General features: G+C 40.1%; 1 protein-coding gene across 3 annotated transcripts; it reads right to left on the bottom strand.

Moving 5' to 3' along the window:
* Window positions 1-127: 127 nt before the first annotated feature.
* On the bottom strand, window positions 128-17,907 carry mapkapk3 (MAPK activated protein kinase 3). 3 transcript variants are annotated; one of them, XM_061042385.1, is made up of 11 exons: window positions 17,712-17,907; window positions 17,166-17,631; window positions 8,825-8,964; window positions 6,723-6,787; window positions 6,393-6,472; window positions 6,143-6,269; window positions 5,904-5,979; window positions 5,625-5,749; window positions 3,937-4,022; window positions 3,737-3,820; window positions 128-916 (listed from the first exon to the last, which is right to left on the bottom strand). In XM_061042385.1, the coding sequence occupies exons 2-11, from the start codon at window positions 17,460-17,462 to the stop codon at window positions 761-763; spliced, it is 1,236 nt and encodes a 411-aa protein (XP_060898368.1). In that variant the 5' UTR covers window positions 17,463-17,631; window positions 17,712-17,907; the 3' UTR covers window positions 128-760. The 3 variants fall into 3 exon arrangements, with proteins under 3 accessions (XP_060898368.1, XP_060898370.1, XP_060898369.1); XM_061042387.1 differs by having other exon boundaries at window positions 3,737-3,817; XM_061042386.1 differs by lacking the exon at window positions 17,712-17,907 and having other exon boundaries at window positions 17,166-17,701.
* Window positions 17,908-20,963: the final 3,056 nt, after the last annotated feature.

The following is a 20,963-nucleotide window of genomic DNA, read 5'->3' as shown; positions in this document are numbered from 1 at the left end:
TTCTCAAGAGAAGTGTCACAACTCATCCGTGTAGCAAAACCAACAATAACCTCACTGCTTACATTCAGCTGTGTCCTCACACATTTATGATCTGCAGTGACAAAAAGTGAAACATGATGCTTGATGGTATGTTTGAGGCCATTTTATTGATGCTTCAATGTAAACCACTCCCTTGGGTTTAAACTGCAGGTCATCATGTTGGCTACATTGTTTTGAAAAGACAGTGAACGTCAGACTTAGCAAAAGACAGAAGACATTAAGACAAGGCAGGTAAAAGTGAGTGTTCTAGTTTCACAGTCTGACCACCGTCGCTTTGTCCGTGTGTGTGTGTGTGTGTGATGTGGACACTAGTGCATAGCTACAGTACGTAGGTGTCCTAAAATAGCACACAGCATTCAAATCACTACAGATACATCATGTCTGCATACAAACAGGCAATACTTCAAATTCACGTACATACATAAAAAAATCAAAGAGAAAGGCCCACACTTATCAGAGGTGTTGATTTCTACACTGACAGGGGAAACAGATGCTATCCTGTGTTGATATGTCTGATAAATGTCCAGCTCTGACTGTTGTCCCCTTATTTCAAACAACATTTCTCCAACATTCAGTCTGTCAAGAGTCCCTAGCAGGTCTCTTCCAATCCTCTCCTGAGAGCACAAACTTGACTCCATCTTCTGAGCTGCTTCTTTTTTTATTTTTTATTTTTACATCTTTGGCAGTTGGGCCTAGATTCCCATCAACAGTCCTCTGTGTTTCACTGACTTTGGCACACCGTGGAGCCACTCTTGCCCCCAGCAGCAGCCTTCTTGCGTCTCTTGTTGAGCAGTGGGTTGCTAGAAGTGTCTAGGTCCTTGATTTTCACCTGGTCGTAGTCCACACGCATGGTTGCTAAAGCGCTGGTCATCTCTTCCTGTGACAGACAGGTGAGAGGATCATGTGTGTTATTTCACAGAAGACTAGTCCTGTATATTTTAAAATGAAGGGGAGAATACTATACAGGGGACATCAATGATAATTCCAATCTTTATACATTATTGTGTGACATAACCTTCAACACTCAAGACATTTGAACTCATTAGTGCAAAAATGTTCAAAGCAATAGCTTGACATTTTGGATAGTGCAATCATTGTTTTCCTGCAGAGAAGAAGATAAAGATGGATGCCAGTGTCCTTCCTGTCCTGTTCATATGTGAATGTTGCAGGCTGCCAGTTAGTTTAGCCTTAGCATTAAGACTGGTAGCAGTGGTAAACAGCTAGCCTGGCAATGGGAAATGGTGGGGAAAAACTCCTGCCTTCCTGTTTCTCTAACTCAGTCATCAAACTATTATATCTTTGTTTGGTCTTTAAAAAAACCCAATAAAAACAACAGAGTACAGCAGTCAAGTAAAAAAAATACTAGGTTCACTTTGTGTACTGATTTACTTAATGACATGACATGAGAAATGACATGTTAATCGGTGAGTTTTAGATGTGTTGGTGGACAGATTTCCCTCTAGCCACAGCAAGGCCAGCTGTTTCCAGTGTATAAATCAAGATGACTTCTGCCTTTGGTCTTATATTTCACTTTGAAACACGGGCTATGTCATCGATCAAAGCACACTTAAAAAAATGGATCAATGAAACTCCAAAACAGTGGCGGTTCTAGACCACTCTTACTGAGGGGGCCAAAATGGGGCCAGTTGTTTTGTCAGAGGACAACATTAAACCCAGGTGAAAAGTAGACAAAGATGATCACTTAAAAAAATAAATATATATATATATTATGCCAAATAATAGCCCACATCATTAAATACCACAAAATAAAATACCATGATATATATTTGTTTCAGTAACAGTATTTAATACTTAGATTGTGAGTGCAGTTGTTGAGTCACTGTGTATGTGTTATTAGGGGGGTTCTTCCTTTTGGAGGGGTGGCCACAGGGGGGGACCAAGCTTAGTGTTACAGGGGCACTGGCCCCTGTTGGCCCCTGCCTAGAACCGCCCATGCTCGGAAAAATGTACAGCTGCATTTTCTTCAGCTATTAGTTATTATATTTAAGTACATTCATTTGTCGTTTAAGCAAAGTAAAGGTATACTGGGTAAAAGAAAAATCCTGATAGCATTTTATACGAGTTGAGGGGAGATCAATCAATTCATAACACGTGTTATCTGGAGACACTACAAAAGAGCACGTAAAAAGACCTTACTCAAAGACCCAGCGTTAATCCATCATGAGCGTAGCACTTAGTTAGCAGTATTTTAGCAAAAGTTACAGTGGCAGAACAAACTTTATTTTAAGACGCAGAAATCTTGGGCATGTCAACCCTGGTCAAAGTAAAAGAGAAGTTGGAGCAGATATGAACATTTCACCACACAATATGCAGTAGAATGTCAGGCCTGGTCCTGCACAATGAGGTGTTACAGCTTCAGTCCTGAAGTAATAACCCTCAAACTTCCTCTTATATGTTTCATGACTTCAGGCAAAAGTTGTAATCTCTACTGCTCATGGAGAAAGAATATAACATCCTGTTTCTGTGCTTTTTGAGAAGCGCTTGGTTAGGAGTGCAATCTCTGACCTTTTTACGCAACGCAGCTTGGACCCGTTGCAGAATTGAACGACAGTGGCATATTGTTAGCGTATCATTGTGGAAAAATGTGCTTTTCAAACCTTATCGCTCGAAATGAGTCTATTCAGCTGATGTGAAGGAATGTGACGTTCCACTCGTGATTTTTGCTCACATTTAAAGCCACTGTGATAAAACTGTGATAGCACATCGTACACATTTTGTACAGCTCTGGAGAATTAACCCAGCAGTGACTTAAGAAAAGGAAAGATTTGAAGATTACGTCATAGGGTAACTGAGCATCATTGTGTTTCAATATGTCTTAAAGGCTGAACTCTGTGTGTGTATTAAATGTAACTCTATATAGTTGTACTGACTGATTTGACTGCTAGACTGTGACCTCTGCTTCCCCCTATTGGCTGTTTGGATATTATCAAGATGGTGGTAAAAATCTAACAATTCCGATATGTAAATAACTGTCACTGAAGACTTAAAAAATCTATAGTGACAGTTTCTTCAGACGGCTTTCATGAAGTGATAATAATCCACTATGTCGTCGAGGGTACGTCTGCCTGGGCACGGAGCCTCCACATTTAGGATCAAAGAGCTCTGCAAACTGAGCGATGGTGTTTTAAAGTCTTGGTCTTTAAAAAGCATGCACGGTCTAATAATAGATGGGAAATGTAGGACAAATTGTTTTTTTTTTTTTAAACTTTCCCTTTTTAAAGAGACTCACAGTGATCTCAACCCTGTAGGCTGTATTGATTTGGACCTTTTTTAAGATGCCCCCCCCCCCCCCCCCCTCTTAGTTTACTTGATGTGTAACATTTCACAGCTGGTGCGTCCCTGTAGCGGCTATGGCTCAGTGGTATGGTCGGTCTTGTCTCAGCCTGAAGGTTTGGGGTTTGATCTCAAAGCGTCTTTGGGCAAGGCACTTAACCCAGAATTGGGTGGGATTAGTTAAAACTAGTGGGCACTTTAAATGGCAGCCTCTACCATCAGTGTGTGAATGTGGTGTGAATGGGTGAATGTGACCTGTACATTGAGTGGTCTGGATTAGATTAGAAACACGAAATCCAAACCTGATTATCATTTGCCATCAACCTGAAGTTTGACAGCTAAGCAGTGACACATTGTAATGTAAATGTGTGACCAGAGGGGGTCAGTGTTGCTTTCTTCATACCTTCACATCCTCCCACAGCTCTCTGTCTTCAGTCAGAACCCGGGTGGTGTGGAGAGGAGTAGAGGGAACCACCATAGACTGCTGCTGAAGACACGGACGCAGACACACACACACACACCAAGCACAAACAGATGGACATATGAGCACAGGAAGCAACACTGTAAGTATATCATGCCTATACTAGACACACAGATACTGACATTAATCCAGGGGTTGTTCATAAACTGAGTGATGGACATTCTCTCGTTTGGGTCTGTCTTCAGCAGCTGATGGATCAGATCTTTTGCTGGAGGAGAAAAAACAAAGGAAATCACTTTAGCAGCAGTTGCAGGACACCCACACACATGCACATCTTGTGTATCATGAAGTGTTTCCTCTTCTCAGGGACAGATTGGACTAATTAAACAGCAAATCGGATTAATGAGGAGTGAAAAGTGAAATTGAATTAAAAACAGAAAAAACCCCCAGCATGTTCTCATATTGCCACTGCCTTTGGTAAGCAGGCTGTTGTCTCTGACCTACGGTTAAGACATCTCAGTACAGTTTGGGGATAAACATTTATCATAAGTCTTTAGAGGATCTACAGGAAAGCAGCAGGAACAGTCAGTGAGCGTGGGCGATGAACCAGAGTGACCTATACTTAGAGCAAAGGCAAACAGATACTGTAGTTTACCTAAACCGTCGCCCAAATATGTTGTCTGTTTGCAAATTCTGCACTTAGCAAAATACATGAAAGACACGTAAAAAACAACAAAAAAAAGTTGATGCAGCACTTGATGTAAACTGTTGCTGCCTAAAATCAAAGTGTTTGACTAACAGGAAGTGTCAGCTGAGGATGACTGTAATGGAGCATACTGTCTGAGAAATGTTGATGTTTAGGCCGAGAGAAAGGTGCACATTCCTCTCACTTATAAGTCAATGTTTATGTACAAATATGTGTACAAAAGTACTTCAGTTAATATGATTTTAAAATGTTAAAGCAAACACAATGTATTAGTTATCTATTTCTTTAATATGTATGCTTTCTTTGGAAGTTTGGTACTGTTTTCTTTGTCCAATCATGCTTGAGTGTCTTTTCCTCCATCGGAGGTGAGATTGAGTCGTCAATCTGGCACAGATTACAGAGCTCCTCTCTGATTGGCCAAATAGGACAGGTAACATGGTATTTAATGTGTGTGAGATCAGCAGATTGGCGGATGTGTGTCACTTTTGAGAAGACTGTGAGGAGAGCCAGTTTTTCTGTTTGCCCAACCTCTCCTGTTTTTTCTGCAGAGAACATGTGCTAGAGGAAAGAAGACATTTTGATGTTATGTTATTTATTGTGTGTGTATGCGGCCGGCCCAAATGAATTTCTGCCTCAAATGAGAAATACGCAATCTGCTTGTTGATCCTTTTACCCCTCACACTGCCAGCTATCCAGAAGTACAAAAATGAGCATGTTCTGAGATTTTTTCCACGATAACTACTCTGACTGGGTTATCAGTTGTTTTTTATTTCTATTAATCACACCTGTGCTCAACCATGTTTTTTTTATTTGCACAAATCAAACAGACAAGTTATTCCAAAATAATTACTATGGGCAAAGAAAAACATTTGAATGATGAGCTCTCTCAGAAAAAAAAGTATTCCAAGCTGTTAACACAATAAATAAGATTTGAAATGTGAATCACGTTTTAAGGAGATTAATTGTACAGATGTTGGGATGTCTGTTGGGTTGGTAAGGTTGCAGGAAAAGTGAAATGTTTTAACCTCTTACCCCATTTAAATGGTTTGATATTCAAGTAACTACAGGTTGTGTTGCTGTGGATTTCTGACCAAAAATGTGTCCACTCACAAAAAGGACTACAAAGCAGAAAGCAAGCATTCATTTTTGGAGTGGCATTTTTACCTTCCTGTGACACCTCAGCCCACTCTGGGTTGGGGAATTCATACTGGCCCATCCTGATCCTCCTCTTCATCCCTGGAGAGATGGCCTGGCCTGTGTTGGAGTAAAATGGAGGAAAGCCACACAACCTACAGAGAGAAACATGGTGACACACTTAAATCACTTACCTATGCTTTGTTAAGGTATCTATATACAGATACATCATACAAATACAAAAAAAGACATTTGTAGTGTCATTCATGCGGAAACCCCTCCCCACAAACACACACACACAGTACTCACAGGATGTACATGATCACGCCCAACGACCACATGTCACAAGACATGTCATATTTCTCTGGACCCAAAACCTCAGGAGCTTATCGTCAAGACACAAACAAAGATCAAAGTTAAACAACCACAGACTAAAATATACATCGGGATCAGTGACTGAAAAAGATGCTTTAGAAAAGTTAACTCTTTTGGATTCAAAATGTGTCAAAGCTCCCAGTAAATAAGAATAATAATGTAAAACAACTTACCCACATAGTACGGGGTATAACAGGGGGTCTGTAGAGGGTTGTGTAGCGACGTCTCCTTAGCAAAGCCGAAGTCTGTTAACTTGAGGATCCCGTTTCTTTCTCTATTTGTGTACAGCAGGTTCTCCGGCTGATTAGAAGGCAGAGGAAGAACCAAACAAAACAACGACATTTAACTAAGAACCCACACCTGATGTATGAACAGTATACAATACATATAATCTTAAAGGTTGGGGTGGTGATCATTCTGCACCTTGATGTCTCTGTGTGCAATGTTAATATTGTGGAGAAAGTCGATGGCCGTGCCGATGTCCCTCATGATCTCAGAAGCCTCTGGGAAGAAAAGAGGGGGGGAAAAAAAACACCATCTCTCAAACCAGAATCAGTTCCACTATCAAACACCTGACGTTGCAAAGGAAAAAACCACAGGAAGTAAAAAGATTTTCTTCTCTATTGCACTACTTCCTGTTTTATGTTAACATGTCTGCTTTTTACTGCTCTTTCCTGGAAGTCATGGTTCATTCCTTCTCTCTAACATCCTGTCATGTGTTTGAACACCATCCATCCCTCCATCAGTCCTCACCTTTCTCAGTGAAGGCCTGGTCTCCTCTGGCCTGGATGCGGTTAAACAGCTCTCCACCCTCCATGCTGAGGACACACACGTACAAAAATGTACAAGTAGAACAAATGACTCTCATACACTTATTATCATACATTATCTTTGACTCATGTTTTGAAATTTCCCGACATTTCCAGCAAGCTTTTAATGTCTATCACTGAGCAGTTGAGCTTTTCCTGTTTTGATTTTCAACGAGAAATTGTTGTTGGTTTTTTTTGCAGTCTGAACTGTTCACCTTCTACTGAACAAATGTAGTCAGACATCTTTTATAAATGCCAAGATGAATGTGTTTTCACTTTATTTTCGAGCAGTTCCGCAAAGAAACTGTGAAACAACAACGTGACTAGACTTCAAGGGAGGCTGAAACTTTTCAATAAAATCTATATATTTTTTAAAGCATATGAACAAGCAGCTCAGCAACAGTGGACTCTGACCGAGTAACGTGCATACAAAATCACAACTTACAACAATAAAAAAATACAACTAAGCAAAGTATATATTTGTTTACTTTTCTTCAATACATGTTAACAGATTTTTGCACTATGAGCAACTGAGAGTTCTTTAAGCTTTTATAGTTTTGAAAAGAGCACCAGGCACCACAATGTTTATGTCATATTATACTGTATTTCATTATTTATAACACAAACTCTCATGTTACTGTAACTGAGTAACCTCTGACCTGATTCTCTCACCACCCTAACATTTCAGAATCATCTCACTCACTACTCTTAACGACCACACATGCATCAGTTTTCGCTGGTGTCAGAAACTCTCCCTTCTTGACCCCATATGAATGTGTTTGTTGCTCGTGAAGTAAGAGCGTACTTTTTGTGGTCGGTGAGGTCACAGATGAGCAGATAACAGAGAGAGAAAAAGTGTGTGATTTTGTGCACAAGCGACTGAAGTGGGTTGTGCTGCCTTCCCCCTCTCACCCGCGCATAACCGGAAGAATATACACACACACAAGCACGCACACACAAGGTCACTTCATACAGTATCACACAAACAGTGGCTGTGTAAAAAAAATGATGAGAAGCAGTAGTCTCGGTTTAAAATTTCTCTGAACAGAGGAGAGAATGATTTCATCCTCTGTGGTTTTTGCCCTTTCCTCTGAATTCTTGCAGTTTTTTTCCACTTCAAGTGAGAGAGAGGGCAATAAAAAAAAGTACAAAGATCAACTACCTGTATGCACTTCAAACACACACACACACACACTTGCTTTGAGTTAACACCGTCATTGGAGGAACTCATTATTGTTGTGGACATCTTGTGTTGAAACATGAAGCCCAGGTGGAATTGTGTCCTTCTATCTCCTCGTCAGTGCCAGCGTCTGCTCTGTGTCTCCTCTGAGTGTCACGTCTGATATCTGACCTTTACCATGTATACATGTTCTGCCCCTCAGTGACGAGTAAAAAAGCTTTTTCACAGCACACAAAAATACACAAACCATCACACACACTCAAGACTCAAGTTTGGCTGATAATATATTATCATTTGATGTACAAAGAGAATGGTTTTAATCAATTTCCATTTCTCTTTAGGAGGTCTATGTGTAGTGTAAACATACACCTATGATAGGTGCATGTTCAGCTTTTATTCTTCACTGTTTGTGTTCTTATTTGTAGAGATCACAGTTTCTTGTTGAAGGAAACATGTAGTGTTGTGAGTTTTTATTCACTACAAAGCCTGAGGTTTTTAATTTATGACAACTGAAACTGGGCAGAGAAACTGGAACCTTCCATTAACTTGTCAGAAATTGGAATTAGCTTAAAAGAGGCAATAAATAATTCAAATACTCGGTTTCATGATTAGTTCACCTAAGCAGTGCTGTGACTTATGGGACTTATTTGAAAACAGAAAGGACTCATCACTCTGTGCTGGAATTCATTAATCTACTTCAAATCAACTCTTTTAAAGACAGTGTTGTTTTTATTTTTTGGTTATTTATATGAAAATGTGACCATTAGTTTACCTGATTACTCTAGATGTGTTCAAATAAGGAGACAATGTAAGAACAAACTGGTTTTCAGATAGGTATGAGTAGAGCTGTGAAATGTGAACCCTACCACTCCATGATGATGAGCAGGCACTTCTTCCCATGATGCATGTTCTCATAAAGGCTGAGGATTCGAACAATGTAAGGTCCTCCTGATACTCTCCAGTGAAGCTCCACCTCTCGTCTGGCTTTGGGACTGTCGTAGAGAATCTGGAGAGAAACAAAGACGGGAAAAAATGAACAACATTTCTATGACAGGACTGATCAACTACTGTACATGAAGTATGAATGTATTCCAAACTGGTTCAATACTGTTGTCAATACTGTCATCCCTTTTACTTTAGTAACATGTTGTCTTTGTTGTAATAAATCGTACATATAAATAACAGTGCAGAACATGCTGTTATGAAGTATTTTCATGAACTCTATAACTTTAACTTTTATAAAAACCAAAAGATTCTGCAACTGCATTCTTTCTAATGTTTCAGACAAAACTGATGAATACTGACTGGTTCGCTGCTCTCCGGTTAGCAGAATTATCCTTTTTCCTATTTTTTTTCTCATGTCCAATATGAGTAATGGGATGTTGCTTGAACAGAACAGGGTCAAGAAATGATTAACAGGTTACTGTAAGGCACTACAGGATGTTACTGCCTGACTGTTTAATTAAAGAACCAGTCCGAGCGTTAGTGTTATCACAGTTAAATAATTGTTCAGGTATTTGGTCTATCAAAGCAGAAACTTATTTGAACAGACTGAAAGTAGCACAGAACAAAACAGTTCATATTGTTCTTCACTGATCATCTAGAACAAGAGTCACTTTAATGAAGAAGCCTTTGGCCTGCTTACGTGTAAAAAAGTAGTTTGAATTTTCCTTCAGTGAGTTTTATTAGAAATATCATTACAACCAAAACTCCAGATATACTTTACAGTAAACTGTCTTTTTTTTTTGGGATGGAAATAATCACTCTAATCGACAGTAATCAGTTGCCACCCTGTAGAACTAGTTTAATACAAAGGACAGAGCATTATCGAGCGGTGATGGCATGTAGTAACACAAGATGTTTTCACATCACATAACACAGACTCTCATCAGCCCCACAGTCAGAAAACATCACCGTAATGTGAAGGCTGGAACTGTTTATATGCTTTACATTAACGCCCACTGGACTTTAAATGTATTTTCCTTATAAACTCTGTGAGTAGATTTATATACACTGTAAGGTTTGTTTCATTGTCAACTGCACAGATCCTCCATTGCGCATTTTGTGTTTCTTATATTTTTATATTTAAATTGTTTATTATATATTGTAATTGCTTCCATATTTTATTATTCAAATGTTTTTTGCACAAATACACCAAGACAAATTCCTTGTTCGTGTAAATGTACTTGGCAATAAAAAACGATTCTGATTCTGATGTACACAAGAAATACTATAGTATAGATTTTTCTTGTGATCTATCAATCAATCTTTATTTGTTTAGCGCTAATTTCTAACAAATGTTATCTCGAGACACTTTACAAAGAGCAGGTAAAAGACCTTACTCTTTGTTATTTAATATTACAAAAATACAGGTCAATAGACCATACTCATTGATATATTACAAAGACCCAGCTTTTAATCCACCATGAGCACAGCAGGGCTTGAAAAATGGGATAGAGGGAGATGGGATAAGATGCAGGAAGAAGGATAGGTACAAAGGAGGGCGTTCAGGCAGGCCGTCCACCAACGAGTTGCCAGGTACTTTTCTTTTTTTCTTTTCTTTACAATTACATTGAAAAATAAAACACAAACAACAACACAACGTCAAAACAGTGTTTTGAGTTTGTGTTGTTGTTTGTTGCATTGGTTATTTGATGATTTTTGTTGTACTGTGAGTATGAATGTCATGGATGTGTTTTTATGAAATCTTGTCAATGAAGATATGGAGACCAGGAAGAGTAGCTAATATTTAACAAAGAAGTGAATGGAGATCTTAATAAACAAAACAAACTGCTAATCACAGCCATAAAGATGATATCAAAGAACGATTACTAAGCAAAATATTGACTGTCTTCACGCTGAAGACGTTAAAGTCCTAACGTATGTACATGTTGTCCTCAAGCTGCCGTGTGGTCACAAGACAGGATGTATGTTTGACTTCAGCAGATAAATATACACAAACCCGTACACACACATGCAGCAGGTGGGGGGACATTAACATAGCACACATCTTCAGTCAGCGGGTATTTTTGGATGTGACACTGACGGAGTGGTGTGTTGCTGTTCACAAGGCCGACGTCGTCACACACCAAGCCCGGTGTACAAAACACGGAGGGGCTGACTCATTGACACATGACATACACACACACACACACACACACACACACACACACACACACACACACACACACACACACACACACACACACACACACACACACACACAGATTTTGTTCTCAAAGTTTAACTGGTCATATGTACACTTTCAGGTTCAATAGTAAAGGGGGATATGAGACATCGTATTTTCTGTGAACTCAAAATGTCAAAAGATCACACAACGCTGAGTGTTAGCTTGCTTATGTTAAAGAGGAAGTGAGGGGACGGGCTTCAGAGCAGCAGCGTGTTGAAAATAGAAGTTGAGGTTTTACAGGAACCTATTTCCCTATGTGGCCTGTTCTTGTAAAGCAAGATATTGTGTAGGCTTGTTCATTCATATCTTTATGACGTTAATTAGAGCAGAGAGCATGTGAGCTGGTTTCCTTAATTTCCTGCACTGAACCAGAACAGCCTACAATAAAAAAAGGACTATGTGGATTAAACACAAACAGAGACAACATGAGACAGAGAGAGAGAGAGAGAGAGAGGAATGAGAGGGACGTACAGTCAATCTTCTAAAGGACTCTTTTCTTTGAGGCAGCATTATTGGGACTTAATGCAGGGTCACTGAATCTGCTGTAAACCACTGAACCGCAACCTTTCACTCCTCTTAACCATTCAGATCTGTGTCTTTGATGAACAGTCTGGAACACACACACCTTAATGATGGACGATGAGTTCAGCAGAACAGCAACTCTCCCACGATCCCTCTTACTACACACAAACAGGTCACTGCTCCAACATGTTTACTCTGTATTTAATATTAGCAGCCGTCTGAGCGCTGTAGTCTTTTATCTAAAAAAAAAAAAAAAAAGCTTTATCTTTACAACTCAAAGCAATAAAGCCTCACTCATAAAGTCTACAACAAATGGTCTATGAAGTGTGTAATGATTGTCTGAACCTCTCAGAATTAAAGCATTTGAAGGTAACGCTCTACAACTGCACTACATTTAGCTTATAAGTAAGGGTTATTTCAGAAAACCACTAATAAAATGTAAGATTGATACATGGTTAAAAAAGATGTTTTTAAATACACTTGTCCACAGTAATTAGCAGCTCTGTCAGGCTTAACATAGGCATGTCAGCTGGAGGCTAGCTGAGGTAGCATCCAGCATGCTGATGTGATGTCTACAAGCGGCAACCTGCGGTGTTGATAAATGAAGCCAATAGGGAAGTGCAAAAACCTGCAGTTCACGGAGTGTCCACTTAAGGCTGGCTGCAGAAGCCCCATGTCACATACACACCCATTTGTAATGCCCGTTTTTACTATTTTACTAAATAGTTCATGTCTTTATCGGGAACTTCGCATTGTAGCTATTTGTCAGGAGGGTTAGAACAAGCCTCAGCTCGAGCTCTTTACACTGTCTATGGTTGACTGAAAGTAAAGTTGAGACTGCATTTCCAGCATGGTGACAGCCATCAATGGGCTTTAAAAGCCCCCTTCAGTAACCAATAGGTGGCGTCACTCAGGCTTTATCCATGTTTATGTACAGTCTATGGATGCCTCCTAGGTTTCTAGCTTAGTTCATCATGCTAACTTTTATTAGAACTTAGTGCAGAGTGTAGATGAACCTGATGGAAATACCATAGGTTTCAAAGGTAAATTTGTTTCAGTGTGGACAAATAAAAACTTAAAGGGATACTTCACCCGTTGAAACATGAATCTGTATTGACATTGGGTCAGATATGTAGTAGAAATGTGAAATAAATTTGGAAGTTGGTGTCTTCTTGGCCGAGAAAAGGCAGAAAGTGTCTTTTTGGCTCATGTGGATGAAAGACACTAGAATGCAAAGAAACTCCCCAAATGCACAGCACCGCAGGCCACAACCACTAAGATCCTCTATTTACAGACATATTTACTTTAACACATACGTTTCCTCAACTGATTACCAGATTTCTTCCAGAAGGAATTGGCATCTTGGAAATTCCTGGCAGAAAACAGTGTGTCCATAGATTTAGATTTTACTTTTATTGATCCCTTGTGGGGAAATTTCTGTTTTTACACTCTGTAAGTCATGCAACACACACGTAGGCTGAAATACACACACATGCACAAACAGGATCCTCTGGACATGCACTAATGGAGAGATGTCAGAGTGAGGGAGCTGCCCACAGCGGGCGCTCCTGAGCTGGTGGCTGGTTTGGTGCCTTGCTCGGGGGCACCTCGGCAGTGCTCAGGAGGTGATCTGACACCTCTCCAGCTACCAGACCAACATCCATATTTGGTCTGCACTGGGACTTGCACCGACGACCCTCCGATTCCCAACCCAAGTCCCTACAGACTGAGCTACTGCCGCCCCCAGGCAAACAGTGAGAGCACCGACACTATCAGTCCGCCCCGGCGGCGTCAAGCAATATAGCAGCAGCCATCTCGCCGCAATATTGTGGCTCGTAGAGATAGTCACGAACATCCGATTCGAGCAAAAGACCTTCATAATCCCCTTCATCCATATCAGCTTTTTTCGCCATTATCAGCTTTCTCCACAGAGCCTGTTAGCATAGCTTCAAAGCAATATGGCGGACGTTAAGTTTAGATTCTGGGAGTGTTTCCCACCCACTGATCTGTGATGGGTCTGTAGCTTCAGTGGTCGAAAATATGAGGAACTAGCGTTGTAGTTTCCCCCGCAGGAAGTGCTCTGTCTGTTTTTGTTTGTTTCGTTTTTTACTTTTTAACAGGTATTTGGTTGGACAGACTGACATTCAGACCAACCCAATAGCTAGCATAGCTTGGATGATAAGATATTACTATAGACTTTTAACACTTAAACTGATAAGGTGTTTTCAGACTGCAGGTACTTTTTCATAGTCTTAGGAAGTATTGGAACCCTTTCCTCTTTTTTATTGATTCTTGACCGCAGGAACTATTCACTATTCCTTGAAACCTGTTTGGAGGATCTTTTTAGCTCCAGCCTCACTCTCCCAGCACCATGGCGGTGCAAATGCAGACAGAAAAAAAAGTCTCCCTAGTGGATAGTTTCTCTTCAAACAGTCCCCAGAACTGTGCGGTCCGAAAGCACCTATTAACTTAAACTAATATTAAATCTCACATGACATACTCAAAACACTTCAACATTTCACTTCAAGTAAGTAAAACACACAATACAAGTTTATCCTAAACATCAACGGTAACCCTGTGAGAAAAATACTTATTTTATACCTACAGCACACAAAAACATCAGACAACTGGTGTGCACAAAGTACAAAGAGTACCAAGAAGATCCTCAGCCATGAGGGATCTCCTGTTATTTTCATTGAAGACAACCTTGTAGAGCTTTTCTCCATATTGCACAAAATGCACTTGAAGTGAGCAACAAGCAGCTGAAGCCTTAAAGTCAATGGAGACGATTAAGCCCAAAACTCTGAGACCAATTAGCTGAGCCCCAGCTGCCTAAAGTGAACCTCCATAAGATCAGAGTAAAGTTTTCAGCGGAAACAGACCACCACACTGAAAAATCTCACCTCAGTTTATTCTCTGTGGATCCAACAGGAAATCCAGTTGTGCCACCAGCATATCAAATGGCTCCACAGTCCAGAGATGAACAACACACACAAACAAGTCCAAGGGAAGACTTAGACAACATAAGCTGTACATAGGCCTGTAGGTTGTACATCTTGCTTTGAAACACTGTTTGAAACACTGAAATTCAACAATCACAGGCCAAAGAAGTGCTTCCAGCGGTATAATGGTTGTCAAATGGACTGCTTAGACTTCAGGGCTCTCCTAGGTCCCTCTCCTCCCAGGAGTCACACAAGTTAAAAGAATCCTGATGACTATAACAGCATTACATTAAAAGGATGGCTACTCTCCAGCGCTGTTGCAAAGTGGATTAAACCTATCCCCATCCATTACGTTTAGCGCTCAGAGCAACACTTAATTAAAAAGCAAGTGAGCGGGTCAATTCTCCTCAGCACTCTCCATTATTTCCTTTTGCCTTGAGATTAAAAAACTCAGGGGAAGTCATAAATGAGCTTAAATAGCAATAAAGCAGAATAAATTCCCTATCAGGTACACTCAAACACTGCCACTTGTTCAGAACAGCACGCATGCCAGTAAGAACTATTGGGAAAAGAATTATAAATATGAGGGGTTTGTGTTGTTCTCTAAGCTTGGGTCACCTTGACCTCCTGTCCACCGACCATGCTGGAAGCTGAAGTCAAGCACCAGGTGATGCAACATGGAAGCAGTCAGCCATTACATGACTGAACAGATTTTTGTGAGACAGAGAAACACTTTTTTTTTTTCCATGATAGCAAAGAAAAGGCTTCCAACATATCAAGTTTAAGGACCCTTTTTAAGATTTAACTATTCAAATGTGCTCAGACAGCAGCTTTCTTAACCAAATAACTTTGAAAGGAGAACATGTAATGTTATTATACATTGTCCAAAAAGTCTAGCAGTGTATGAATGTGTATGAAAGGGATTAGTTACTTCTGACAGTCACTTTCCATAGCAGCCTCTGACATCAGTGTGTCAATGGGTAGGTGTGACCTGCGGTGTAAAAGTGTTTTGAGTAGTCAGAAGACTGGAAAATCGTATACAAGCTCAAATTGTTTAGTGCTGTGTGCTGTCTTGTCGACTGTGTTGTTCTGCTACATGGGCTGCAAACATTGCTGAGAGTTCCACTTGACTTACTTTGTTATGAAACCTTCTCAAAAACACTTCCAAGCATTATATTCTGCATTTTATTTTTCTGTGAAGAAAACAGTTCATTTCAGGGAATATCTGAAACCATGAGTGCTGATTACAACATATCCATGCCATGTCCATGTGAGCATGATAATATCAGCCGACTGGTATCAGGTTCGCTCCAGTGTTCTCTTAAAAATTGAAGCTTGTGCTTTGGTCTGTGATACAAAAATATAACTCAGATCCAATCCACCAAGTTGCCTCAAGGTTTTTCAGCAACATGTCATTGTCTCCGTGCTGCTGTTTTCCGACACTAATTGTGTTCTTCTCTCTCCCAGTCTGACATGATGCTATCAAGCATCCTACCCCTTTTGGCCTTTTGTTTGTGACTCCCTATTTTCTGCTGCAGTTTTTCTCATCCTCTGTCTCTATCACAGAGACGGGGCCAACAGCTCTGCCTGTGACACTGCGGCCTGGTTAGGAAAGATTACTGTAAGCCAGTAAATCTTCGAGTCTGTGGTGACAGCCTTACGACCCATGCTTGTTTGCATTTAGACGTGATTTAAGGCGTACCCGAGTTACCACTACTCCAAGTATTTGGTGCCACTGTCAAAATCCATGTGCCTCGATGGAGCAGAGTAACATGTTAAAGCATGTGGCTGTGTGACTGTGCGCCCCACAACTTTCATCTGATCCAAAGATAGAGATTCCACGAAACACAGCGCTGTGGTCACTTTTAGCCTGCACATATGCAGAGCATGTACATGACATGCACCTACACCAGTCTATAGACACAGCTTGAAGCCTTGGTGATGGTTTGAGTCCTGTAGCTCTGTTACACAACGCCGACCTCAATAAAGGTCAAAGATTTTTAATCTCAGCTAGATGTACAAGTTTAGTTCTCAACTGTTAATTACAGGCCAAACATGGTTCTTTATCAAGATGTAAAGCACTAAAGATAGGAAACCAATACCTGGAATGTAACTAAGTGTTGGTTGTTTTGAAGGATAATTGGATTTCCTCAGTTAAAACTGATGTATTAATTCACTACAACAAATATAAAAACTTGTCTGCAGCTTGTTATTGTGAACTGATTAACAGGAGAAGACACCTGAGAGAAACTGAAAGTAGTTCTCACAGATGAACACCTTGGTGTTTGTAAAAGCACAGCTAACAATGTCTACTTCCAAAGAGGACAATCTAGGAAATAAAAAAAGATGATTTATCTTCAACAGAGATGCAGGTTTATATCCCAAAAGTAAAGAAACAATTGAATCATTAAGTGTTAGGCTATAGTCAAAGACTGGCCTCTACTTACTGCATTTTTTACAAGAGGTTTTTAAGCTGAGGACTCTTCTGTTTTCTAACTTGTTTATCATGAACTCCTGAAAGCCTAATAGTGTCAGGTGACATGAGTAACCTACCTTCAGTGCGCACTTCTCTCCTGTCTTCTTGTTGAAGCATTGAAGGACTTTTCCGTTGATCCCTAAGCCCAGGACCTGAGTGGAGATCTTATAATCGTCTGTCACCGCGTTGCGCTTTATCTCAAGTTTAGGATGAACGGGCAAGGGGAAGTGAGCGGAGCCGCAGTCTGCGTCCTCTCCCTCGGCGGCTGGAGGAGCGGGCTGCCGCTTTTGCGGGTCGTCGGCCGGGGAGTCGGGTTCAGGTTCAGCCTTCGGCGCCTGCAGCGGTTTGTCCTTTTCGTTTTCATTTTGTAGCATGGTCACACCGGCTTTGTTTTTTTTTACCAGCAGAGGAAGAAAGCGTGAGTCAATCAATGCGATGACTCCTGCTGTCCTCCGGTAAAGCTGCGAGGGAGAAACCGCTGGTGCGTCTGCTTGTCCTGGCGCCGCAGACTTGTGAGGACTCCAGAGATGAATCCAAATGAACCTAGAGTGTAGCACAGAAAACCAATAACATTGTTTGCACAACTTAATAACTATTCATTCTCATCCGACTTGTCTATCTACCTAAGAAGTATTCTTTGTCAAATATGTCTCTTCATAGAAATCCAAAGACAGTAAACATCTGAAAGTCTCAAAAGGATAATTCCAGTCAGAATGTGGAGGAGACAGCAACAGTGGTGATTTTCTGTTGATCCTGGTGAGCTCAGCTTCCCGTTCACCGGGAGTCCTGTGGTTGTGTTCACATGGCCAGTCACTGTCACTGCTGATTTAAGCACCACCCACCTACAGTCAAGTCATATTTCTCAACGGCCACTATGCGGTCGCCTTAAAGGAGCAGGACGTATGTTATGTTTAGTGTCCAGTGAGCTTTGTTGATTTGGAGATTTAAGGAAGGATGGAATAAATCATTGTGTTTTTAATATTGTTCTTTATGTAAGACACTTTGTCCTTGCAGCAAAGTTTTTGTGGAGCATGACTGTCACCATTTTTCTCATCCAGCCTGCAACTCATGGGATTGTGATTTTCACTACTCTTAACTCTTATATTGTTGTCCTCTGACAAAATCCTGCTAAAACAAAAAGTGTAATAAAGGACAGACACGATTGCAAGACACTTTCATAAGGATGAGCCAATAACTTTTCATGTATTACCCAATATGTGTCGGAAATAACTGTAATAGATAAAGAAACAAAACAAACTTTCATAGTACAATAAAGAGTGGACTGTTCATGAGTCACATCTTACAGGTCATGATCAATAGCAGATGTGCTGTATGCAAAAAACAAAAACACCTTAACTCAAATTCTATGAAGTGTGGGAGGTTGTGACCAAGTGTGTCATGAAAATCCCCACAGTCCGGGAATCACAGCAAGGAAGGAAAAACTTTGAAATTTGAAATGGTTGATACATCATTAAGAGCGCAAACATCAGGTGTAAAATACACAACGATAACATGAGGATGTTTTTTCACTCAGTCCTCTATGCTTTCATTCTGTGCAGTAATGATTGAAATAGATCTGTTCAGAGTTCTACAAAGTGATCTAGATGACTCTGTGTAACTTCTTGTTGAAAAGAGGCTCCAGGTAGCATGCTTTTTTTAGTAGTTTAAAAACTACACATTTTTGTAACACTTTCAACTGGTTACATTTAGAAAATCTTCCACCAGCCAAACATCCCCCGAGGGAAATCAATTAACCAAATACCAATACTCCTTCAGATGTGTGAGTGCTTTACTGAATTCAAAACAAACAAGTTAGGTTTAGAAAGAATGATGACATGCATGCTTTGTGTAGTTCGGTTGACGTCCAATCACAGGGGATCCAGGCTCAAGTCCAGATCTATGAAATAGAAGAAAACAAGAAATACATATTTCTTAGCCATTTGTATTCAACAATAAGCTAATATAAACTAATTTATACGAATGGACTATTAATTTACAGAATCCAGAAAAAAAATGATCTGCAATTTCTATTGTTTTTGAGGGACATGGCAGTGGATAGAAATCAGGGAGAGAGAAAGATGTGGGAATGACATGCGGGAGAGGAGCCACAGGCAGGATATGAACCTGTGCCGTGTGGTTCCAGGACAACAGCCTCTGTACATTGGGCACACAAACTTACCACTACACCAACGGCGACTCAGGCCTTAACTTTTGCACTGACGATTGGAGCAATCACATGTCCAGAGAGAGGTTAGGTATTAGAAAAATCATCAGCATACTACTCCTGCAGGTCAGAGGTCATTGCTTTATCTTTGACATCAAGCAAATCATGGATGTGCTGAATTTGCTGTCCTTGTATTCCATCCTGTTTTACTGTTTTGACCACCACAAGGGAACTGCAGGAGCTCTGGCTGTGATGGCGTAAGATGAGAAAAAAAATGTGATTGATTAAATTTACTTTTACATGAATAAACAGGTTTGTCTTTATAATTAAACTTACAGTGAGAGCTAAATCAGGAGCTAGTACTGGTCCGCTGCTCATGAGGTCGAGTAAGATGAAAGGAGAGAAAAATAAATGATGATTAGTTAGTCATAATCTCTGTGTTTGTAAATCAGTCATATCACATAAATAACCAGGCTATGCTGGTTTAAAGTATTCTGCGTTACTTTTTTCTTTACAAAGTAGTAGCTCATTCTTCCTGTATGTATTACTTACACAGTGAATGGCAGTAGCATGGTGGTGGAGTAAAAAAAAACTGTTAGAATGATGAACAAGCACCAGATTAAAATACAATAATATTATACGGTGAAAGTTGAAAAGAAGTATTCCACTAGTGATGAAATCCACTCAAACACAATTAGCATTTGGAGTACTTCATTTTTTATTTCAATCAGAAACTCATACTCATCTTTTTTCAACCACAGTGAGTGACAATCAGCAGCTCTGACTTTGGTCTGCAGGATCTCCTCCACAGGGGGTCCAGCCGGTGAGTTTAGCTGTGTAGGCCTAGCTTTTCAGTCAGGTGGTCTTCTTCTCTTCAGGGGTTCGAGATTTTGTCTTGCAGACAAAGTTCTAGATAAGGATTTCCAATTTCTTGAAATTGCTGAGAGGTTTTTGAAATCTTGAAACTTGGGTCAAGTTCGAGAGCAAATGAGACATTTGGAAAGGCCTGAGGCTCTCATTCTGTTGCCATAATTATTACTGAAGCAGGTGTGTGAGAGATCGGTTAAGATGTGTTGTCTAATACTTGATCTTTGGCTGTCATTTTGTACTTTATTTTACCACCATTCTTAATGAGAAACAGCAGTTTTGACTTCTCAAAACATCTTCAATACAGAATATTAATAACACAGAATACTTCAATAAAGTAGGATACAGTAACCCCGTGTTTCAGAATAAAATGTTTTTACACAAATAATACGCTATAAGATTATGTTTTCCCAGACTTATTTGCTCAATATGTGTTTCTTTTACTTGTCTTTTACTTATTTTAGAGTAACTTGAAGATGTTGCTCTTATGATAAGTCTTTCTTCACCATCCTTTAATTTCTGTAAAGGTTCTGAATCTTTTCTCAACATCTGGTAACAGCTACGACTGGTTGTTAAAGGAGGAGATGTAGGCTATGTGGATGTATAAAGTCACAGAGAAGGAAATGGTAAATGGACTTGAGCTTGTATTGTGCTTTTCTAGTCTTTTAAACCACAGGTCATAGTCTCTCAAGTGGAACGATTGAGGGTTTGATCCCCAGCTCCTGCAGCAACATGTCCAATGTGTCCTTAGGCAAGACACTTTCCTGCGGCGTATGAATGTGTATGAATGCGATTAGTTACTTCTGATGATCTCGCTACATAGCAACCTCTGCCATCAGCGGTG

The sequence above is a fragment of the Labrus mixtus genome, chromosome 7, assembly GCF_963584025.1.
Source record: "Labrus mixtus chromosome 7, fLabMix1.1, whole genome shotgun sequence".
Taxonomy (NCBI): domain Eukaryota; kingdom Metazoa; phylum Chordata; class Actinopteri; order Labriformes; family Labridae; genus Labrus; species Labrus mixtus.
This window is presented reverse-complemented; position numbering and strand designations above follow the sequence as displayed.